This window comes from Orcinus orca, chromosome 8, assembly GCF_937001465.1.
Source record: "Orcinus orca chromosome 8, mOrcOrc1.1, whole genome shotgun sequence".
Classification (NCBI taxonomy): Eukaryota; Metazoa; Chordata; class Mammalia; order Artiodactyla; family Delphinidae; genus Orcinus; species Orcinus orca.
The window spans coordinates 24,058,332-24,077,820 of NC_064566.1; the positions used below are offsets into that span (position 1 = coordinate 24,058,332).

Genomic DNA, 19,489 nt, shown 5'->3' on the forward strand with positions numbered 1-19,489 from the left:
AACCACTGCCCCATCCTACCCTTCCACCTTGCCAAGCTGCGCGGGGGCGGGGCGGGGGGAGGATGACGGGATATCCAAATTCGCAGGACTCTGTCAGCCCAGGAGGGGGGCGGCAGACATGGGCACCACAGCTGGATTCCCAGGGTTTCCCCTCCAGCTTGCCCTAAAGAGAGTTCCCAGCAAACACAGGATCCCAGAAAGCTCCCAGAGGCAAGAATTCTCGGCTTGTTTACTGATTCCCCCGGGTTGCAGGGGGAGGGGGCGGGGTGTGTGTGAGCTGGGCACAAAGGCAGGATAAAGGTAAACTTTCTGCGTGTGAGAACCATTCCCCCCTCCAAGGCGCCGTGTCACACTGTATGTCACCGTCATCAAAGGGGCTGTGCATAAACCTGAAAAACCAAACGGACCTGTCTGTAGGTGTTACTTATATCACAAGGCTACAGGTGCCTTTATTTCCACTGTACGCCGGTGCTGGGAGCGCCCGCCTTCTCTTGCCTTGAAAACCTCCTCTTTGGACCCAGCACCGCTGTCCTCAAGTAAGCACCTTTTCTTTGCTCTTTTGGATGAATTGTAAGGGGTGTCAGGGCTTAGAGCCTCCGGCTGGGGCCTGGGTCTGTGGGTCTGTCCCCAGCTCCAGACTGCCCGCCCTCCTGCCATGTCCATCAGTCACAGTGCCTCCCGGGAGCTGTTTGAGTGGGATTTAACTGCTTACCTGAAAGAGACATTTTTGCATCCTCAGGCTGTGTAGCCAGCCACCCACCACCGCCGTGGTAGCCCCCACTGCCTCTGGATCACTTGATTAAACCAAGGGGAACTAACTAAGAGAGAATGCATACAGGCACTCTATTCTCTACCCTTCCTAAAGCTAACCTTAGGAAGGGAAGCTGGATTTTACACCAAAAAATATTCAGCTTCAAGGAAAGCCCACCTTTTCCTGCCTAAACGCCTCCTTTTCCCATCGGCCTGCTCATGGATCCCCCCCACCTTGAAACAGAGAAGATAGCTGCCTTATTACAGATTAGGGCGTTTTTCAAGAGATTGTCTTACGTAATAGCTTAAAGGAAACCCGTTCTGCCCTCTCACACCACCTCCATATAGAATGCTTCCAGAAAAGCAATGGTTAGGGTTTTTCCACTGTATTTATTCTCAGACCTCTGCAAAGACTCTGCAGTATGTGGTGTTCTTGTGCATTCGCCCCCTGCTGGCAGCCACCAGTAGCACATGCTCCCTTCTCCAGCTGGAGCTGGGGACCCACGTTCATTTGGATGTGCTAAGAATTTTACAAACTGGAAAGGTTATCAGACATCATTAGGGACAACCTCTTCGCTTTACAGATGAGGAAACTGAGGCCTAGAAAGGTAAAGTGATTGAGGGAGACAGCTTCATGTTTTAGTCTAAAGACGCAGGGAGAGGGGTTGTTTGTCCCTCTGAGTGAAAGCTTAAATCTTTTGTCCCCATGTTCTCTGTGAGAATGTTTTTCATGATTCAAGGTGCTGTTGACAAGAGTTTTCACAGATTGGTTTTCTTCTTTTCAAAGAAGTCACCTGAGTAGCAACCTTTTAGATATATTGACAATGATTGATTTTCTTTCCCCCCCGCTGGGACAGGAATGGACATACGTATTATGCCTACTCATCTACATGTATTATCTAATTTGGTTAAATCCTTGGGATATCCTGAGTATTGTGTTTAAAATCCCCATTTTAGAGATGAGGCATTTTAAAGATGAGCTCAGAGAGGGTCATGGATTTTTACATAACACACTTTGTATGAAACAAAAATAAAGAATAAAAAATACAATTTCTGCAGGCTGAGTAGTAAGAAACGTGTCCCACGTCCCTTGCCTTGTGGGTGGCAGAGGTGGGATTTCAACCCCAGTGGATTTAATCCAAACCAAAGCTGATGAACTTTGTACTGGAGCCCACAGTAAACTATACGGCATACCTCCTATGAGTCTTTGCTGAATCTTCAGAAAAACAATGAAAAACAAACTAACTAGCAAACTCCCTACACAAGCCAAAGAAAGATGAGGAATCACTTGGCAAGACGTCAGCGAGGCAGCTCTCACAGCTGCTGTGGTTTCTCCCAGAGCAAACACTCAAGCAGCCAACCCACAATCCTTTAGTAGCAAGTATTGAAATAGTCCAGTGGGTTTTCCTCCATGTGTCCCTTCTTAGGGAGGTCCAAAAGGTGGGAAGTGGACCCTGACCTGCCCACAGGGCTTGGGACCTGATGGACACTGGGATATCGCTGAGGCTTTAGAGGACAAAAAGCTTTATTTTTCTCAGTGAGATTGCCCAGGTGGTGGGATCAGGGAAGGCCCTCCCCGGCCCCCTTCTCCATGGTTTACAACCTCACAGCCTTGTTCTGCCCAGTGATGTATTAGCGCATAAACAGCCAATGTGTAGGTGCTTCACTGGGTGGATTTTTGGTCACATGCCCGAAGTGAAGTTGATGATCTCTGCCAGGGTCAGGAAGGAATTTTCCTCCTCTGGCTAACTGGCCAAGGCTGGGTGGTTTTCTGCTTCTGCTCTCTCTGGAAGGCTGAGCAGAGGTGCCATGGACACCACACCTGTGACTGCTGCCTCTGACTCGTGTGAGGGCAGGAAGCCCCCAGCCCTGTCTCTCTGACTGTGTGGACCCTCCCCGTGCACCTTGGTGAGTGAGCCGACTCTCAGAAGGGATAGGAAGCCTCTGCAGGCACTGGGGACCTGAGCGTCCACGCCATTCCCAAAGGTCCAGCCAGCCTTTCTCGTGCATGGAAGAGAACCCACTTGATTCCTCCCCCTTGTGTGGAATGTGCTTGACCCTTTCCTACTTATTAGGCAGCTAGAATGTGGACTACACTTTGGGGAAACTGATTCCAACTGCCGTGGGTCTGTGGATGGGCCGTGAGTGAGGGTCCAGAGTACTTAAGGTGCCTGGCTAGCCCAGGCAAAGAATGTCCAGAGTCCACAGTGGGCATAGGAGGAAAGGGAGAAGAGAAAATCGGGGGGATTTTTAGAGCTAAAAGTTGCATCTCTGTAGTGATTGAATTGTACTCCAGTTTGCACCATCCAACTATACCACCGTATATATGCGTGTGCGTACGCGTGCATATGTGTGGATGTGTCGGCCCACTCCAGTGGGTTCCTGCAGAAAGTCACGCAGCTGGGGCAGGTCTTGGAGTCCACCTCATCGGTGTGTCCATTTAGCAGATGAAGAACTGAGGCTCGGCGAGGAGCAAGTATATGACTCCCAGGCCAGTGCTCCTTCTGTGATGACAAACCAGCCAGCCCCTCAAAAAACAAAAATGTGTGGTTAGAACAGCAGGCCTAGGACCCTCCCTAGACATCCCTTCTTGTCCTGCTGCTGATTCTAGTTCTAACACAGTGCTTCTCAACCTTTTTTTTCATTATCACACCCTCTAGGGAGCCTTTTTAGATCACTGTTTCTTAATCGTACCCCTTCCATGAAATGTTAATATCACAGATTTACTGTTTATCATTTATGTACTATGACCTTTTGGAGGGTCATAAAGGATTATAATGGCTAAGATTTTTCTGACCCTCAAGAACCAATTTTTTCCCTCTAGGGTCACTGTCCCCCCCACTGGGAATACATATTCTAACTTCAGGCCTGGCCTTACACATCACTGGGCACCAACGTCTTCACTGAGAAGAGGGTCCTCAAATAGCTGTTCTCTCCCACCACCCTGTTCCACCTACATTAAAGGAATCTTAAGGGCTAAAATGTTCAATTATTAAAAGGACCATAGAGAGCCTAAGAAGCTGGGCTGTGGAACACAAAGCAGCCATTATTCCCAAACTTTCACACCTAGAGCCCACTGGCTAAGTGCCCGAGGTCTCTTGTGGAGAATCCAGAGTTAATAACACCCCGTCCTCCCACTGCAATAGCAAAAAAAAAAAAAAAAAAAGCTGCTGCCTTTTATAAAACACATCTTCCACAAAGCAAAAGGTAATTACAGAAGAAAAATGCATGTTGTACACCTGAAGACAGCCCTTTAAGAAAACTTGATGGATATAATTTGCCATAGAAGAACCACCAAAGGGAATCAGATACAGACGGTGCTGTGTACAGCCCTGGAGAGATTACAGAGCAAGCCAGTGGGCTGGTGCAAAAAGAAGAAAAAAAAGAAATCTTTAAAGGAGGTAAATATCATACTGGTCAAAAATATTCCTAATTTTTATATGATCAAATTCAATTTACCAAATGACTTTTGAGAGCTTTGCTAGGCAGAGATGAGGAAGAGTGCACTCCTACTGTCACGTTATGTATCTGGAGGATTCCTAATTGACGTCGAAGACCTGGGAACTGTTTTCTATTTTCCTCCACATGGAGGCCACCTCTCCTTTCTCCAAGCCCAGCAGTGAAGGTCATGTCAGAGGCCTGCCATTCTCTTCCTCCATTTTCTGAGCCTCCAGCCCAGAAGGGCAGGGGGCATTTTTACCTTGAGCCCTCACTTAAGAGAACTTTTCTGGGGTCATGTCCAGAAAGAAGAAGGGGCTTTGGGCTCCAGGGGCCCTTCCCTCCTTCATAATCTCCCACCCCCATCCCTCTTCATCCAGCCACCTGCTCTGGATATAAAACCAATCAATCCGTGGGAAAATCAGAGTCCAAACCCAGGCAGCCTTGACTTCTGTTTGATATGGCTCGCAGCGGGAGATCTAAGAAGGTGATAATCTGCTGGGCACATTAACCCTCTCCGGGCACCAGGAAGGAGGCTTCCTAGTGCGGTCTGGTGAACCTTTGATGACGCCCAGCGAGGGTGCCTACATGTGAGAATTCGAACTCAGTTATTTATCTACGTCTGGAGCACAGTTCTCATGCACATCTGATAGTGATGATGATAGATAGACAGATTTGCAAACATCCCCAAAGAATTGATCTTTGGTTTTCAACCACACAATCCCTGCCCGTCTCGGTACTGAGGTCCTATTTGACGTATAAGTGAACCTGGGATGCGTCTGTGAACAGATGAGGCTGAGTGTTTTTAGAAAGGGAAGCAGATGGGTTGGAAAAAAACCTTAAGAATTCTGTATACCATAACGTTGTGTGACTTTGACAAAGTTACACAAATTTCCTGGGCCTTAACTTTCTCAGCTGTAAAATGGGTGCAGGGAAAGATTAGACCAGCTCAGTACTTTGCAACATGTGGTACTCCGAACACTCATGAAACGTGAGATAAATCTGGTCAGGTGTAGAAAACTTTTTCTTAAAGCACTAGATAGTAAATATTTTAGGATTTGCAGGCCTAAAGGCAAAAATCAAGTACATCATGTGTGTACTTATATAACCATTTAATATGTAACCATCTAAAAGTGTAAAATAATTTTTAGCTGTGGGCCATTCAAAAATAGGTAGTGGGCTAGATTGTGCCGGTAGGTTGTAGTTTGTGAACCTCTGACCTAGGAGGTGCACGGATGACTAATTTTTATTTCAATGCTTATGTCTTTATTTTTATGTATGTTAAACGAATACCGACTTTCCATTTATAGTGGTGATGTAAAGTTTTCCTTTTAAATAAATGTGGTTATGTTAAAATAAAAAGGGAAGTGATTTTTTTTAATATATTAAGGAAGTTATCACGGTGGCAGGCGAATGACTAAAGCTTGGGAAACACTGGACGAGATGATTAATAAGCTCCTGACCATCTAAAATTCCATGCACTTAATAACCTGGAATCTAGTCTTTGCTTTGACACTTCCCAGCTGTGTGATTTTTGAGCTGCTGTGTCCCCTTTGCAGAAGGGAGCAGAACCACGCTATCTCATCAACATTATTGCGATAATCATAATAGAAGTTGGGTGAACAGATTTTTCTAATTCACCAAACATGAATTCACTTTTTTTGAATTGTGGGAATATGGGAAACAGCAAAAGGAAACTTGGAAGATGAGACTGGTGGGGCAAGAATGCTTATGAGTAGAAGCCCCAGCCCGTTTTTTTCTATCCCCTTTCCAGCCTCGACCAGTCATCTTCTCCCAAAGCTGCCCACTCGCCAGCATGCGCAATTAGGTTCATGACTTCTTAAACAGACCCACCTGCGTTGTCACCCAAACTCCCAGCACCTGCCACCTGGGTGCTCTGCGGCGTGTTACCTGGAATCTCACAGCGCCCATCCCTCATCTATAAAAACAGAACCCACACCAGAAACTGTCTCAGAGTGGTTGCCCTGGGGACACCATGAATAATGAATGTAAACTGCTCAGCCCAGAGCCCTCAGTGAAGCAAGTGTGTTACAATTACCACAGGTCTTCACTCTCTTATCCAAAACCCTGAGGCGAGATGTGCTGAAGAATTCAGAATTCTTCAGGTATTAAGAAGGTGACACAGGGTATATACTGCAGAGCACAGAATACCCCTCTCAAGGTACTGGCTGCTAGGACTGCTTAAATGCGTTAATATTTCTGTAGTATATCATGTGAATATTCATCAAGTGGAACAAATAAAACTGTAGCTATAGGTATAAGACTACAGAGCATATCTATAGTTGTATATGTTTAATAAATGTATAGTATTTAGGTTATATACATATATAGAAGTAGAGATATAATATATATTATAATTATATATTAAAATTTTATAACATCAATTCAGGACTGTTTTTGCTGGGAAATAAGTCGGAACCACACATACACACACACACACACACACACACACAAATGTACTTTCAGTTTCAGAGCTTTTGGATTTCAGAATTGTGGATTAGTGTTTGTGGGCATGTTCATTTATAATAATTCTTGCCCTGTTTTCAGAAGCATACATATATTTTTTCGGCCACGCACCATGCGGCATGCGGATCTTAGTTCCCCAACCAGGGATCAAACCCCCGCCCCCTGCAGTGGAAGCGTGGAGTCTTAACCACTGGACTGCCAGGGAAGTCCCAGAAGTATATTTTTAGACATTATAATCCAGTTCAGGGCTCAGGTGTGAGAGAATAGGAAAAGTAAAGAAAGAACATTATTATATAATAAAAGCCTTCATCCTCAAATCCCAGCTTTGCCACTTACTGGCCATGTTACCTGGACAATTGTCTCAACCCCTCTGCCTCAGTTTTCTCATCTATAAAATAGGGATATACACACAAACCTCACAGGAGGTGGCAAGGATTAAAAAATGTCACCATGGAAAGCACTTAGAGGGGTGCCTGGCTCCTGGGAGACTGTATGTTTGTAAGCGTTTGCCGTCATTACTAAAAACCAAGTGTCGCCCTGCTGGGGGCTCCTACAGTGTGGCTTTCTTCCTTCATCCGCCTCCTCACAGCCTCTCCTGCCATTACAGGGTGATGTTGGACTCAGTGACACACAGCACCTTCCTGCCCAACGCGTCCTTCTGCGACCCCCTGATGTCGTGGACTGACCTGTTCAGCAATGAAGAGTATTATCCTGCCTTTGAGCATCAGACAGGTGTGTACGTCTGGAGAAGCTCATCTGAGCTGGGACAGACTGGGGCAGGAGGTGGTGCTGGCCTCAGGCGGGTGACAATGCCATGCTGGGGGCCTGAAAACGCCAGCTCTCACCAGTGTTAAGGGCAGAGGGTCACAGGAGACCCAGGTGGGAGGAAGGGCTGCTTCTGCAGAGAGAAAAGCACTGGAATCCTCGCCCCAACCTTTTCCCAGCTCTGTGGGCTTGGGGAACTCCACTAACCTCTCTGAGCCTTATTTTGCTAATGGGTAAAAGGGAGATGATAACACCAATCTCTTGGAGTTATTATATTTAAACAACATAATAGAAAGAAACCCTTAGCCCGAAGCCTAGTACACTGTGATTGTTTGATCATTGTGGCTTTAGCCAACATTTGCTAACTACTAGCTATGCCCCAGACTCTATACCAAACACCTGTCTCTTCCTTACTGAAGCCCTAGGAGAAATTACTATTATTATTCCCATTTTATAAATGAAGAAACTGAGACACAGAGAAGTTACATGACCTGCCCAAGGTCTCACAGTTAGTTAAGTTTCATGCAAGTTGACTTGAGCGTCTGCACTCTTAACTCTCTTACATGGTCATCTTATAAATGACGTAATGCTGTGATTATTGGTATTAATATTGTAGATAGTCTCTGAGCTTCTATTTCCTTATCCCTAAAGCAGGGATGATGAGAATTACTGTGAGGATTAAGGGAGCCAAACTGTGAAATATATAGCCTGACACCAAGCAAGTGCTCAGTAAACAGGAGTGCCCTTGTTGTCCCCCAGGCTGCCCTCCCCACACTTCCTCCCCTCCCAGCCCAGTTTTCTCCTCCTAAGAAGGAAGAACGGGGCCTTGTGCAAGCCCCATGCCAAAGGGAGGCCAGCTGAGCTTTGCCCCAGAAACCCTCTGTGGGCCTCTGTCCCCAGGTGCTTGGGTGACTACACATCACAGCAAGCCTGGCTGACTGCTAGCACGGCAGGTGCACGCCCCGCGGAGGGTGATGCAAGCACTGATGGAGCCCTCAGGCCTCACCACCCAGCCTTGACCCTGTGTGCTCCGGCCCAGCAGGGCCCACACTCAGTGTCAGGAGGCCAGCAGCCTCTGGAAGAGGCCAGGCCTCTGAGGACACTGTGAAATGTCCATCTCAAGGAGCCCCTGCCTCCAGGCCAGAGACCAGTGTCACACAGACAGACCTGAGACACATACTTATAAATCGAATCCCACACCATCCCCCAACCTCACACACGACACACTTGTACGTATGACATCGCTCACTCTCACCAGTGTCCAGATAATTGCACATGGACCTGAGTCATCCAGCCGCACTTTGTAATTCTCCTTCAGGCCTAAGGAGCACCTTGTTTCCAAGAAAGACCATGAGGAATGTACTCGATCTCCCCTACACTCATTATTTGGTCAAGAGGCTAAATTTGAAGGAGGAAAACGAAGGCTTTCGAGTCCCTGTCCCTTCCCTATGTGTCCCACGATGGTGGAGCCCAGCTCCTGTCCCTTCTCTCCATTCACGCATAACACAGAGCTGCCATCCTGGGAGCCTCCTCTTCCTGCCTCTTCTACCAGGGGGCATCAGAGCAGGATGGGAGGGGGTGGCCTCAGCCACCTACCTCGTGCAGTGTTCCAGGAGCTTCTGTAGTTGTCAAGAGCTCGGACTTTGGAGCCGCATGCCCTAAATGTGAAGAGCGGCTCTGCGATTTAATAACTGCAACACCTTACCCTCGCATGCCTCAGTTTTCTCATCTCTAAAGTGGAGAGAGCAGTAATGCCTATCTCGCAGACTTGTGAGGGTGAAATGAGTTAATAGGTGTGAAGTGTCTGGGACATGGCAGGCACACAGCAAGCACACACAAGTGTGTAAAAATGAAGGATGAGTTTCAGTTTGGGTTGAAGAAAAAGTTCTGGAGATGGATATTGGTGATGTTTGCACAACAATGTGAATATACTTAATGCCACTGAACTGTGCATTTAAAAAGTACGGACCCAGCTTTCTCCCGTCTGAGACCTCTGCATTTCCATCAGTGTAATGAGGGACTGGACCAGGTCCTTGCTAGGATCCCTTCCAGAAGCGTCTCTTCCTGCATCAGGCAACATCACAGAGGTAGACTTCATCCCCCACCACCCACTGGGAGACTAGAAATTCCCACCAAGATGTGAAGACAGAATATCCTCCGCGAGTGGCCCAGCTTCCTGACATTCCCCGAGGGAGGAGCCAGGCTTTGGGCTGGCCCTCTGGCCCTCTGGACTTCAGAAGGAGCCGAGTGTCTCTGAGCTCATAAAGGTCAAGGTTGGGTGTGAAAATTTAGTCTCAAATGAGGACCCAGGCTCCCTGAGTCCCACTGGTGGGAGGAATGCCCTGCAGTGCCTTCTGTCTCTTTGTCACCCCAAGAGGTGACACATGGGTCTGAGTGTCTGCCAAAACCTTCTCTGAGAGGGATGCATCAGGGGACAGCCAGGTTCTCCTCCAGACACTGCTCTGCCATCTGTCCTAAGGTCCTTACCCACCTCCCAGGAAATTCCAGCTTGAATTCAGGGTTGTCCCAATGGCAGCTTCCTGTTTGGGTCTGAGGTCAAGGGCTTGTGCTGGCATCCACCAGCCCCATGACCTTGGGCAGGTTTTCCCGAACATCTCTGAGATATGCTCTCCTCAGCTGAAACGGCATCCACCTCCCAGCGTTGGGAGGATTGACTGAGATTCCACATATAACGTGTTTAGCAAAGCACCTGGCACTTGGCAAGCGGTCACTGTAGCCAGGACACGTCACGACTCCCAGCTGGTGGATAAACAGCTTTCTCTCTGCTCGCTTCACTTTTCATATTGAACAAAAGCAGCCCGGGTCTCCATCTCAGCCTTTCCAATTCAGAATGTTGGCAGCTTAGACACTTTGAGACCAAAGGGAGAGAAAGGGAGAAAGAAATGATGTACCCGCTGGATAAATGATGTCCGTGAGAGTGCAGGGAGGAATACGCAACCTAGCTGGGATAACCAGCTGCCTACTGCCTCTTAACTGGCTTTAGCAGAAGGCAGCTGAATCTGTGTCCGACGTGTGTTAAGTGCGCAGCATCTGGCCTGTCTTAGAAGCAGCACAGCCTGCTACACGGCAGGCTGGCGAGTGAGCGGTCACAGCCTGCAGAATGTTCTAGAATATCATGAGCTAACCCTGGCCTTCCCTTCAGCTTTTAAAGTAAAGAATTACAGATACTGGAAAATTTTATCAAAGAGGGACGTAGTGGGGAAGTGCATAAATTTCACAAGCATGTGGTATTTTGAAGAGATTATTTCTCCAATCAAGTTCCAGTAGCCAAGCATCTGACAAGCCATGGAATATCCTGATCTCACCCCTACTTTCTGGAACTCCATCCTGACCTTCACACACCCACACACCCCTCCCCTGATTGCCAAGGTGGCCAGGCCAACACTCAGTAGGCCTTGGCTTTCGGATCTTCCTTATACTTTGCGGCAGAGGTTTCTAGGTTGAGGCAGCTCTAGGGGTTCCCAGGAGGTCCCTCGGGGACCTGCAGTGACAGCTGAGAAGGACAAGCTTGAGGTCCCCCTCTCCACCTCCCTCCCTCACTTTGATTCAGAAGATAGTACAGCATAGTGGTTACTAAGGCTTGGCTGCAGGAACTGGAATCTGCCTACATGACCTCCTCGCTCAGCCACTTCCTCGTTGTGTGACCTCAGGAAGGGATGTCACCATTCTTTGCCTTACTTTCATCATTTACTTTGTAAAATAAGCTACGTGATCTAGGACCTCATAGCATCATGTTGAGGATGACATGAGAAAACTCAAGGAGTGTAGCATGGTAACTGGCACATACTAAGTGCTCAACAAATATGTTAGCAATGGGAGATTTTATTTGAAGACAGAACTGTTTCTTAAAAAAGAAAACAAGGTGCAAAACCCTGATCTTGGATATTAACAACCAGAGGATCAGGAAGAGAGGCATCTGGGTCTCACAGGGGCTTTTCTTAGGCAAGACTCCGGTTCAGGGTATAGAAGTTTGAGATCAGATATGAGAGAGAGTCTAGGAACTTCTAAATCGAAACCAGATAATGAAATACAAAATCATTGGAAAGCCTAAGGTGAGCCCCGTGGCGGTAGTCACACCCCAGGACACCCCCAAGGAGAGACCTCACCATCAGCCACCTCCGGCCTCTCCCACACACATCCAAGCCTTTGGGCAGCTGTGGCCCCAGGACGGCTCAGGGCTTGGTGCTCTCTGCCCCTTTCTAACCACACTCCCATGGCCTCGGCTCTTTGCTAATACCCAGCCAGCCCTTCTCATCTCTTCTCCACCCAGTTTCTTACACTGCTCCAGGCATTTTTTTTTTTTTTCCATCTCATGGTCTAAATCATTCCACGGGCTTGGAATAAAAGCCAAGAAGGACTATTGGATGGGGCTAGACCAGCTCAGGAGGGAAACCTAGAAGCAATATATCATTTCAGATCTCTCCTCATAAAGTCCTTCCTTTCAGTGACAAAGCCACAATCGATGGTGCCCGGCGCTATCCAGTCCACTCACTGGTCTCTTCAGCGCTGCTCCAGGCAAAAGACTTTCCCAATTCCCAATGCTAATAAATCAAGCTAATCGTGGTCCAGTCCGTCTAACTCAGGCCTCCTCGGACCCAAACTGTGCCTCGCTCTCACTGAGTTTTGGGTTGCTTTGTTCTGCTTGTCCCTCAGCTAGAATGAGGCCCCGGCGGAGATGGCCTCATTTCCCTGAGAACAAATGTCATCCCCAAATAATAACTAATTACAAGTGACACATGGAAAGCTTCCTGTCGTTCAGATAACTGGGCTAAGTTCTTTACATGCGTCATTTCTCTTCCATTTCGTAGCAAACTCCCTAAGAGGTAGGCACTATTATTACTCCTGTTTTATAGATGAAGGAGGCTGAGGTCCAGAGAGGTTAGGAAACTTTGTTAGGATTCCACAGCTAACAAGTTGAGGAAACGCAATTAACGTAGTGGTATGAGTAGCCCTGATATTAACAAGTATAAATGGGTGGTATTTAATGGGCACTTACTACCTGCCTGTCCTTTTCCAAGCACTTTCCATGTATTGATTCACTTAATCTTTTTAACAGCATTATGGGGTACGTCCTAGTATTCCCATTTTGCTGAGGGAGTGAGAACAAGAAACAGATGCCCTTGGAGGGCATACAGATGCCCTTGGAGACCCTCTTAGGGTCCCTAGGAGGCAGGACCACTAAGTGTGAGATCACACACCCTTTCAGCTTTTAGGGGGAATCCAAATTTCAAGAGCCCTGGTTTCAAGTTCTAGAACAGTGATGTTCAAGGAGCCTTCTGGGGCTAAGGAGGGGAAGCCATATAGTACGTTCCCCTAACTCCCAGCAAAGCAGCACTGCTTTTTTTCCAGAGAAATTTCAATTTGAAGAAAATACTATTCGACTAAAAATGTTTAAAAGCCTTAGCATGCCCGCTGTAAACAATAGTTCTGAAGGAGACAACCGTCCAGAAGCTTGTGAAGTTCTTCCTCACAAAGTCACTGCCAGGAGTGAGCCAGCCTTGGAAGAGTTTTGACTGACCCTCGGAGCGGTTTTTAAAAATTAAATAAGTCAGCACTTAAAAATCATGAGATTTCACATAACAATCTGGGCTTGGCAACACAGAGCCCACCTTCCTGCCCGGCAACAGCCAATTGGACCTGGGCCACCACTGTCCACTCGGCATGAACTTGCCCATTCCCACTGTCCCCATCGGGGGCCACTTCGGGCATGGACATGCCCTGCTGACCCTGTGGGAATCTGAGTGTGCCAGCCAGCTCCAAAACTCAAGGCCTCCCTCCAAATTTCACTGCATCCCAGGTTATAGCATCAGTTGTGAGCATTTCCCCCCAGAATCGCTGAAAACTCCCTTTAGCCCCTTAATTCTTCTTCCCAATGCAGCTAGTCCTTAAACAAGTGTCCCGACCTACTTCCGACTTCAAAGGAGCTGGCCAAGGCTGCTGTTTAATCGTGGCCTGCGGACCTTTGGATTAAGTCTACCAGGTACAGGACATCATCTGTACCCAACTGGTAAACATAGGCAGAAGGGCCTCGTAGCTCAGCTTCTCCAAAAAGTCTAAATTATTTTGTGAATAGTAGGCACACTGAGGCGAACACTTTACATTTCCAGACAATACAACCTGTTAAAGATAACATATTCTCTGGGTGTATCACCCTATCTTATATTTTCCCTGAGCTCATCTCTTCCGAGTAGTGAAAGGGTCTCCATGTCATTCAAACACTGTCATCATCAGTCTCTCTATCCTTCTTCTGATTTTTCAAACCTAGATTATATACGTACATAATATATATATATGTAATATATATAAATAAATACACGTAATATGTAAAATATATAACAATACATACACATACTATATAAATATCTACATAAACTATGTGCATATATTTTAATATATTTATATATATATACACCTTCATCGGAAGTGTTGAGTCAGTCTTCCAGATGTGTGTCCAGTCTGGTCCTTGCCAACCAAGAAGAGTGAGGCAAAGGTGATGCAAACTTCCCACGTCCAAAGGTGGAAGAGTTGGTGGAGGCCTAACCCCCTTACCGACCAGCCGCGTGGCCTGAGTCACGTAACCTCTCAGAACTTCGGTTTCCTCCCTGTGAGGTGAAGATAATAAGTGGCAGTCCCCTGGCTGGTCATTTCACCTCCGGAACACCCACAGGGGGCTAGGCGGGCTCCGCCCTGCTGACTCAGGGTGAAGAGGCAGAGCTGGCCACGCCCCTGTGGGACAGCAAGCCTTCCTGACAGGGGCAGTGAGCTGGGTCTTGAGGACGAGCAGCAATTACTTAGAGGACAGGTGGGGACCGCACCCTAGGTGACCAGAGGCGCCTGTGCAAAGCCCTTGAGCTGGGGGCAATGCTGCGGGAGGGCAGGGGCGGTGGTGGTGGGGGAGGCCTTCCTCACCCCTGTGGGATCAGGACCGTGGAACCACACCACAGCCAAGAGGCTTCCCTCTGTGCTGGCGCTTCGCCCTCCACCTGGCCGAGAACAGCTACTTTGCTCGCGCTCGGGAAGGACTCCGCTGGCGAGGAGAGCCTGCCGTGCTCGGCCCTGGCTCTGGCCTCCCCGTGGGGCGGGCCCGAGCCGCACACGAAGCCTGCTCTGCGGGGAAGCTGCCGAGGAGAGCGAGTCGAGGGGACGGAGGCTGCGCCAGCGACACCTTCCCAGGGTCAGTGACACGTCTCCGAATCCCTTACGCCCCCGCTGGCCTCCAGAAACAACATGGCCGTGGCCATCTCCCAGGGCCAAAGAAAATGACTTGGGGGTGGAAGAAAGAGGGGAGGGGCTCGGAGACTTGGCGCACGCTCTCCATGGAAAGAAATGAAGTGTGCCCTGAAAGGGCAGCACCCCGATAGGCATCTCCGGCGGGGCTCAGCTCAGGACCCAGGGAGGAAGAATTTCAAGGCTCATAAACATCTCTCGTGGGAATACCAGGGAAGTGGAGGCCCCGGGTTTACTCCAGCCAGAACTCGGCATGTGAGAGCACAGGCCAGAAGGGGGAAGGGCCGCCAGGTGTTCCCAGGAGACCCTGGCACCCCCAGCGGCTGATGGGGGCCCCTCCTCAAACAGCAGGTAGAGGCCACAACATCAACCTCTGCCATCCTGGCCGGATATCAACTCTTTGACTCACACACATATAGAATTCTGATTAAAACCCTAAATTTAAACAAACCTGAGATCTGGGACCTGGGACCCTTTGTGGCAGTGCTGGCACCTGGACAAACGAGTCCTCCAACAACAAAATACCAACGAAAGACATTATGAGGGACTAAAAATAACTGCAGGTACGTGCAGTTGGGGCAAATGATGAACAATAAGATACAAAAAGGCCAAAATCCAACTGCCACTTCTGAGGCGCCAAAGCAAAAGCAGGGTCCTGTGCGGGATGCCTGCGCTCAGCTCCACCAAGGGGGTGGGCAGGCCACCAAGCCGCCCCTCCCGCCTGACCCACCAATTCGCCCCATCCTCCCCCCGTTTAAGGGACCGGGTTGACCCTCCTCGGGGATCAAGCAAGGACATCTGTTTCTTGTTCTCACTCCCTCGTGCTGCAGCACGAGTTCCAAGAAAGCCTTGCCTGAATTCCTCATCTGGCCTCTTATCAATTTCTATTGATTAAAGAGTCCAAGGACTCAGTCTACAGCAAACCTAGTGTTCAAGTTTGACCTCAATCCACTTCACGGTGGGAACAGGGATTTCTGGAAGGCCTCTACGTTTTAGGGGGAAATCGAAAGTAGAGCTGGTGTAGATCAGGGCATATAGCAGCCTGGCCAATACACAGGGGGTGCTTAGGGGCAGAGAAGCCATCTCCCGCCTGGGACTAGAAGCGCCACAGTTCCTTTGGGGACAGGGGCAGCCAATGCAGCATTTAAAGGGGGAATCATAACAGCCTCGCTGCCGTGCGCCGTGGGGTGTAACTCGTGAGACACACTTTCTGTCGTCCACACAGCCTGAGCCAGTCACCCCTGCCTGCCTCTGCTCCCTGCCTTTCTCCTCAGCCCTTCTCCTTCTCTCTGGCTCTGTGTCTGCCTCCACTGTCTGATCTCTTCTCTGTGCTGACCTCTGAGGACCAGCATGATGGAACAGAAAGAGTAATGGCTTTCAAGTTCAGACTGGGGTTCACATCCCACCTCTACCCCACACTGGCTGTGGGATCTTGGGCAAGACCTCCATGACCTTCAGTCTCCTCATCTGTGACCTCCTGGGGGACAGGGACCAAACCTCCCATTCATCATGAATTCTCAGATGAAAATTTGTTGCTTCACAAATAGAAGGTATTCAGTGGTAATCTTCTAGACTCTGTCCTAAGTACCCTAAATACTTTTACATGTATTAACTCATTTAATCCACAGACCAACCCTATGATGTAGGTGCTATCATTGTCCCCATTTTACTGATGAGGAAACTGAAGCTTTTTGAATGAATGAATGAGTACAATGGCAATGGCAAGAATTGTTTATGTCAAAGTACCTGACCAAGGACCTGGTACCTCACATCTTCCATAGCAGATCTGCCCCCCTTTTGGTTTCTCCTGGCATTGGGACAGTCTGTTGAGCACCCATCTCTGCCCCTGCGTTAGGCACAGCCTCCCCTCAGCCTCCCAGACAGGATGGCACACACCTCTGTCTGGGGCCTTCACTGAAGGAGTGAAGGGAATCTGCCCTCTGGATAGAAATTCCTCAAAACAGCACCAAAAACACAAGAACAACAATACAACCAACGCTCCTGCCTCCCCCTTCCCCTGGAGGAGCGTGCTCTGGTCATCCAAGGTCTGCCAGATGCTTGGGCAACATTTCAGCAGCCCAAGGCCCTCAGCACAAGATGGCCAGGGGCAGCACACAAATCTATAGCCAGTGCTGGTCAGCTTTTCATAACAGCAGAGGGAATCAGATCAGCCTTGGATGGTGCCTGGCACACACCACAGGCATTTGTTTTGGTTGACCAAAAATTTCGTTGAGGTTTTTCTGTAAGATGATGTGGAAAAACCCGAATGAACTTTTTGACCAATCCAATAATAAGTATTGAATTGATTGATAACTTTCTATGTACCATATAGTTTATAGGTGTTAACCACAAACTCCAGAACAGCCCTGTGAGTGGAGCATATTATCCCCATTTTACAGATGAGGAAACTGAGGCTTAAATGTCTATGGATCTTGTCCAAGTTGAAAGCAGCAGAACCAGGATTTGAACCCAGACCTGTCAGGCTCTAAAGGCTATGCTCTTGATGTCCTGTTGTCTGAAACCAAATACCTGAAGGGACTTTTTCTTTCCTTCTCCCCTAGTTTCCCCCTTTCAAGGAGCTCCCTAGCCAGGACCAGGTCTCTCGCCCCGTCATTCCCTCTTCTGCCAGTAAGGCCACTCGTAGGATCCAGTCCCCTCTGGTTTTCGCTTCAGGACAGAAGGTGACCAGGACCCCAGCAGAACAACCCAGGGCTGGAGGCCCCTTCAACTCATTGGACAGAGGATAAGGATGTTAGTAAAACTAGAGCCTCCTTTGAGGGACTTCTAATCCCCTCCTGGCTGTCATCCCTCACTTGTCTCTTCCTGGTGCAGCCTGTGACTCCTACTGGCCGTCTGTCCACCCTGAGTACTGGACGAAGCGCCACGTCTGGGAATGGCTCCAGTTCTGCTGCGACCAGTATAAGCTGGATGCCAACTGCATCTCCTTCTGCCACTTCAACGTCAGCGGCCTGCAGCTGTGCAGTATGACACAGGAGGAGTTCATCGAGGCAGCTGGTGTCTGCGGGGAGTACCTGTACTTCATCCTCCAGAGCATGCGCTCACAAGGTCAGTGCCAAGAGGGCTGGGCTTTGAGGACAGGGACCCGGTGTTGGGACCAAATGACCTCGGAGGTCCTTCCCTACCATAGGACTCACATGGCGAAATTTTATTAGCTGCAACTCTCTGTGAAACCAAATCCCCTGCTAACCAGACCTTTCCGTACCCAGAAGCTCTAGCATGCTAGAATCAGAGATTGGAGGTAAAACGGGGTGAGTTACAAGGAAGCAAGCTGAGTACAGTTTTTTAAAAAAAGAAGAAGAAAGAAAGAAAAAGAAAACTAAAACACGTTCAAGGACCGCCCAGGAACCAGGCTGATACAACAAACTATTATGTTCGTAAAGATTGTTAACCATAAAGGGTGGACAAAAAGAGGAGGCTTCTGCTTGACATTTTATTAAGCAGAAGGAGAAGAAAATTAACTAGACCCTTTCCCTTCCCTGTTTCCAGAGGAGTCTGACTAATTGCCATTTCCTTTTATCACATTCCTAGTGGTCAAGGATCGAATGGCCGCAAGGTGGCCCCAGTAGCATTATTTAACAGCAACATACCCTGCAAGAGTAGAATGTTGCTGGACAGGTTTTTTAAACCCGGAAGCATTTTTTGAGAACATACTATTCTGTATCCCATATCACAGAGAAAGGAACTGAGGTCCTGAATGGTTAAGTGACTTCTCCAAGGTCAGCAGGGCTGATTCATGGAAAGTCAGTACAAAGCAAGGACTGTGAGATCAGAAAGACCTTTGCTCCAACCCTGGCTCTCACACTTCGGAGCCGCAGGACCTCTGGCAAATGGCTTAACCTCTCTGAATCTCCCCTGTCTCGCCTGTCTGGTGGGGTTATGGTACACACCTCCCCGGGCTTCTTGACAGGATTCGGTGAAACATTATCTAGCACAGCAAATACGGACGCAAATACAATGAATGGCAACTGTTTTTGTCATCATGAATATAACCAAGAGGCAGAAATTTTAAAAAATAAAGAAACACATCTCAGCTCAATTTTAAGAAAGACCTTTCTAAAAGTTAGCACCTTCTTTTAAAAAGGCAGCTTCAGGGGACTTGCCTAGTGGTCCAGTGGTTAAAACTTCACCTTCCAATGCAGGGGGTATGGGTTCGATCCCTGGTCGGGGAGCTAGGATCCCACGTGCCTCGCAGCCAAAAAGCTGAAACATAAAACAGAGGCACTATTGTAACAAATTCAATAAAAGCTTTTAAAAAATGGTCCCCATCAAAAAAAATCTTTAATTAATTAATTAATTAAAAGGCGGCTTCAAAAGATAACTAAGGTAGGAAGCTCCCCGTCACTGGAGATAAGCAAGCAATCTAATAGCCCCCTGCTTGATGACGGTGCCGTGGCAGGGATTCCTATTTGGGCGGAAACCCACAGAGTACCTTCCAGCTCTATGATTCTTTGCCCTCCCCTTGATCTCCCCCATCATGGGTGCCTGAAAGCAGGAAAGCTAAGGGTGGGGTCTCTCAGGCACTGCTTGGTTTCTGCCCTGGGAGCCATAGCGCCCTGGGGTGAGGAAGGGACAAACAGACCTGCTGTCCACTGTTATCCAGTCTCTGCTTGATTATCGCCAGTGACAGTGACCTGCCAGGAGCAGTGGCCTCCACTCAGCAGGCCTTCCCTGAAAGGAGGCAAGTCTGAGCAAATCACAGAGGCTCAGGGAGGAGCTGGGGGCTCCATTCAGAACCATCCCAAGGGGACAGCCTTGCACGAGAACCCCAGGGCCACAGAGA

The 19,489-nt window shown here is 48.5% G+C and overlaps 1 protein-coding gene across 7 annotated transcripts in view; it reads left to right on the plus strand.

Moving 5' to 3' along the window:
- The first annotated feature begins 400 nt into the window (after positions 1 to 400).
- ELF5 (E74 like ETS transcription factor 5) overlaps positions 401 to 19,489 on the plus strand; it is a 30,035-nt gene continuing 10,946 nt past the window's right edge. The window contains exons 1-4 of one of the 7 annotated variants that reach the window (XM_033410405.2): positions 1,007 to 2,658; positions 4,037 to 4,151; positions 7,283 to 7,407; positions 17,521 to 17,754. In XM_033410405.2, coding sequence (XP_033266296.1) covers positions 7,287 to 7,407; positions 17,521 to 17,754 — 355 coding nt within the window. In that variant the 5' untranslated portion in view covers positions 1,007 to 2,658; positions 4,037 to 4,151; positions 7,283 to 7,286. Of the gene's footprint in view, positions 537 to 1,006; positions 2,659 to 2,688; positions 4,152 to 6,132; positions 6,371 to 7,282; positions 7,408 to 17,520; positions 17,755 to 19,489 lie in introns of those variants that run through there. The other 6 variants (XM_004263993.4, XM_004263994.3, XM_033410419.2 and 3 more) reach the window with 6 other exon arrangements.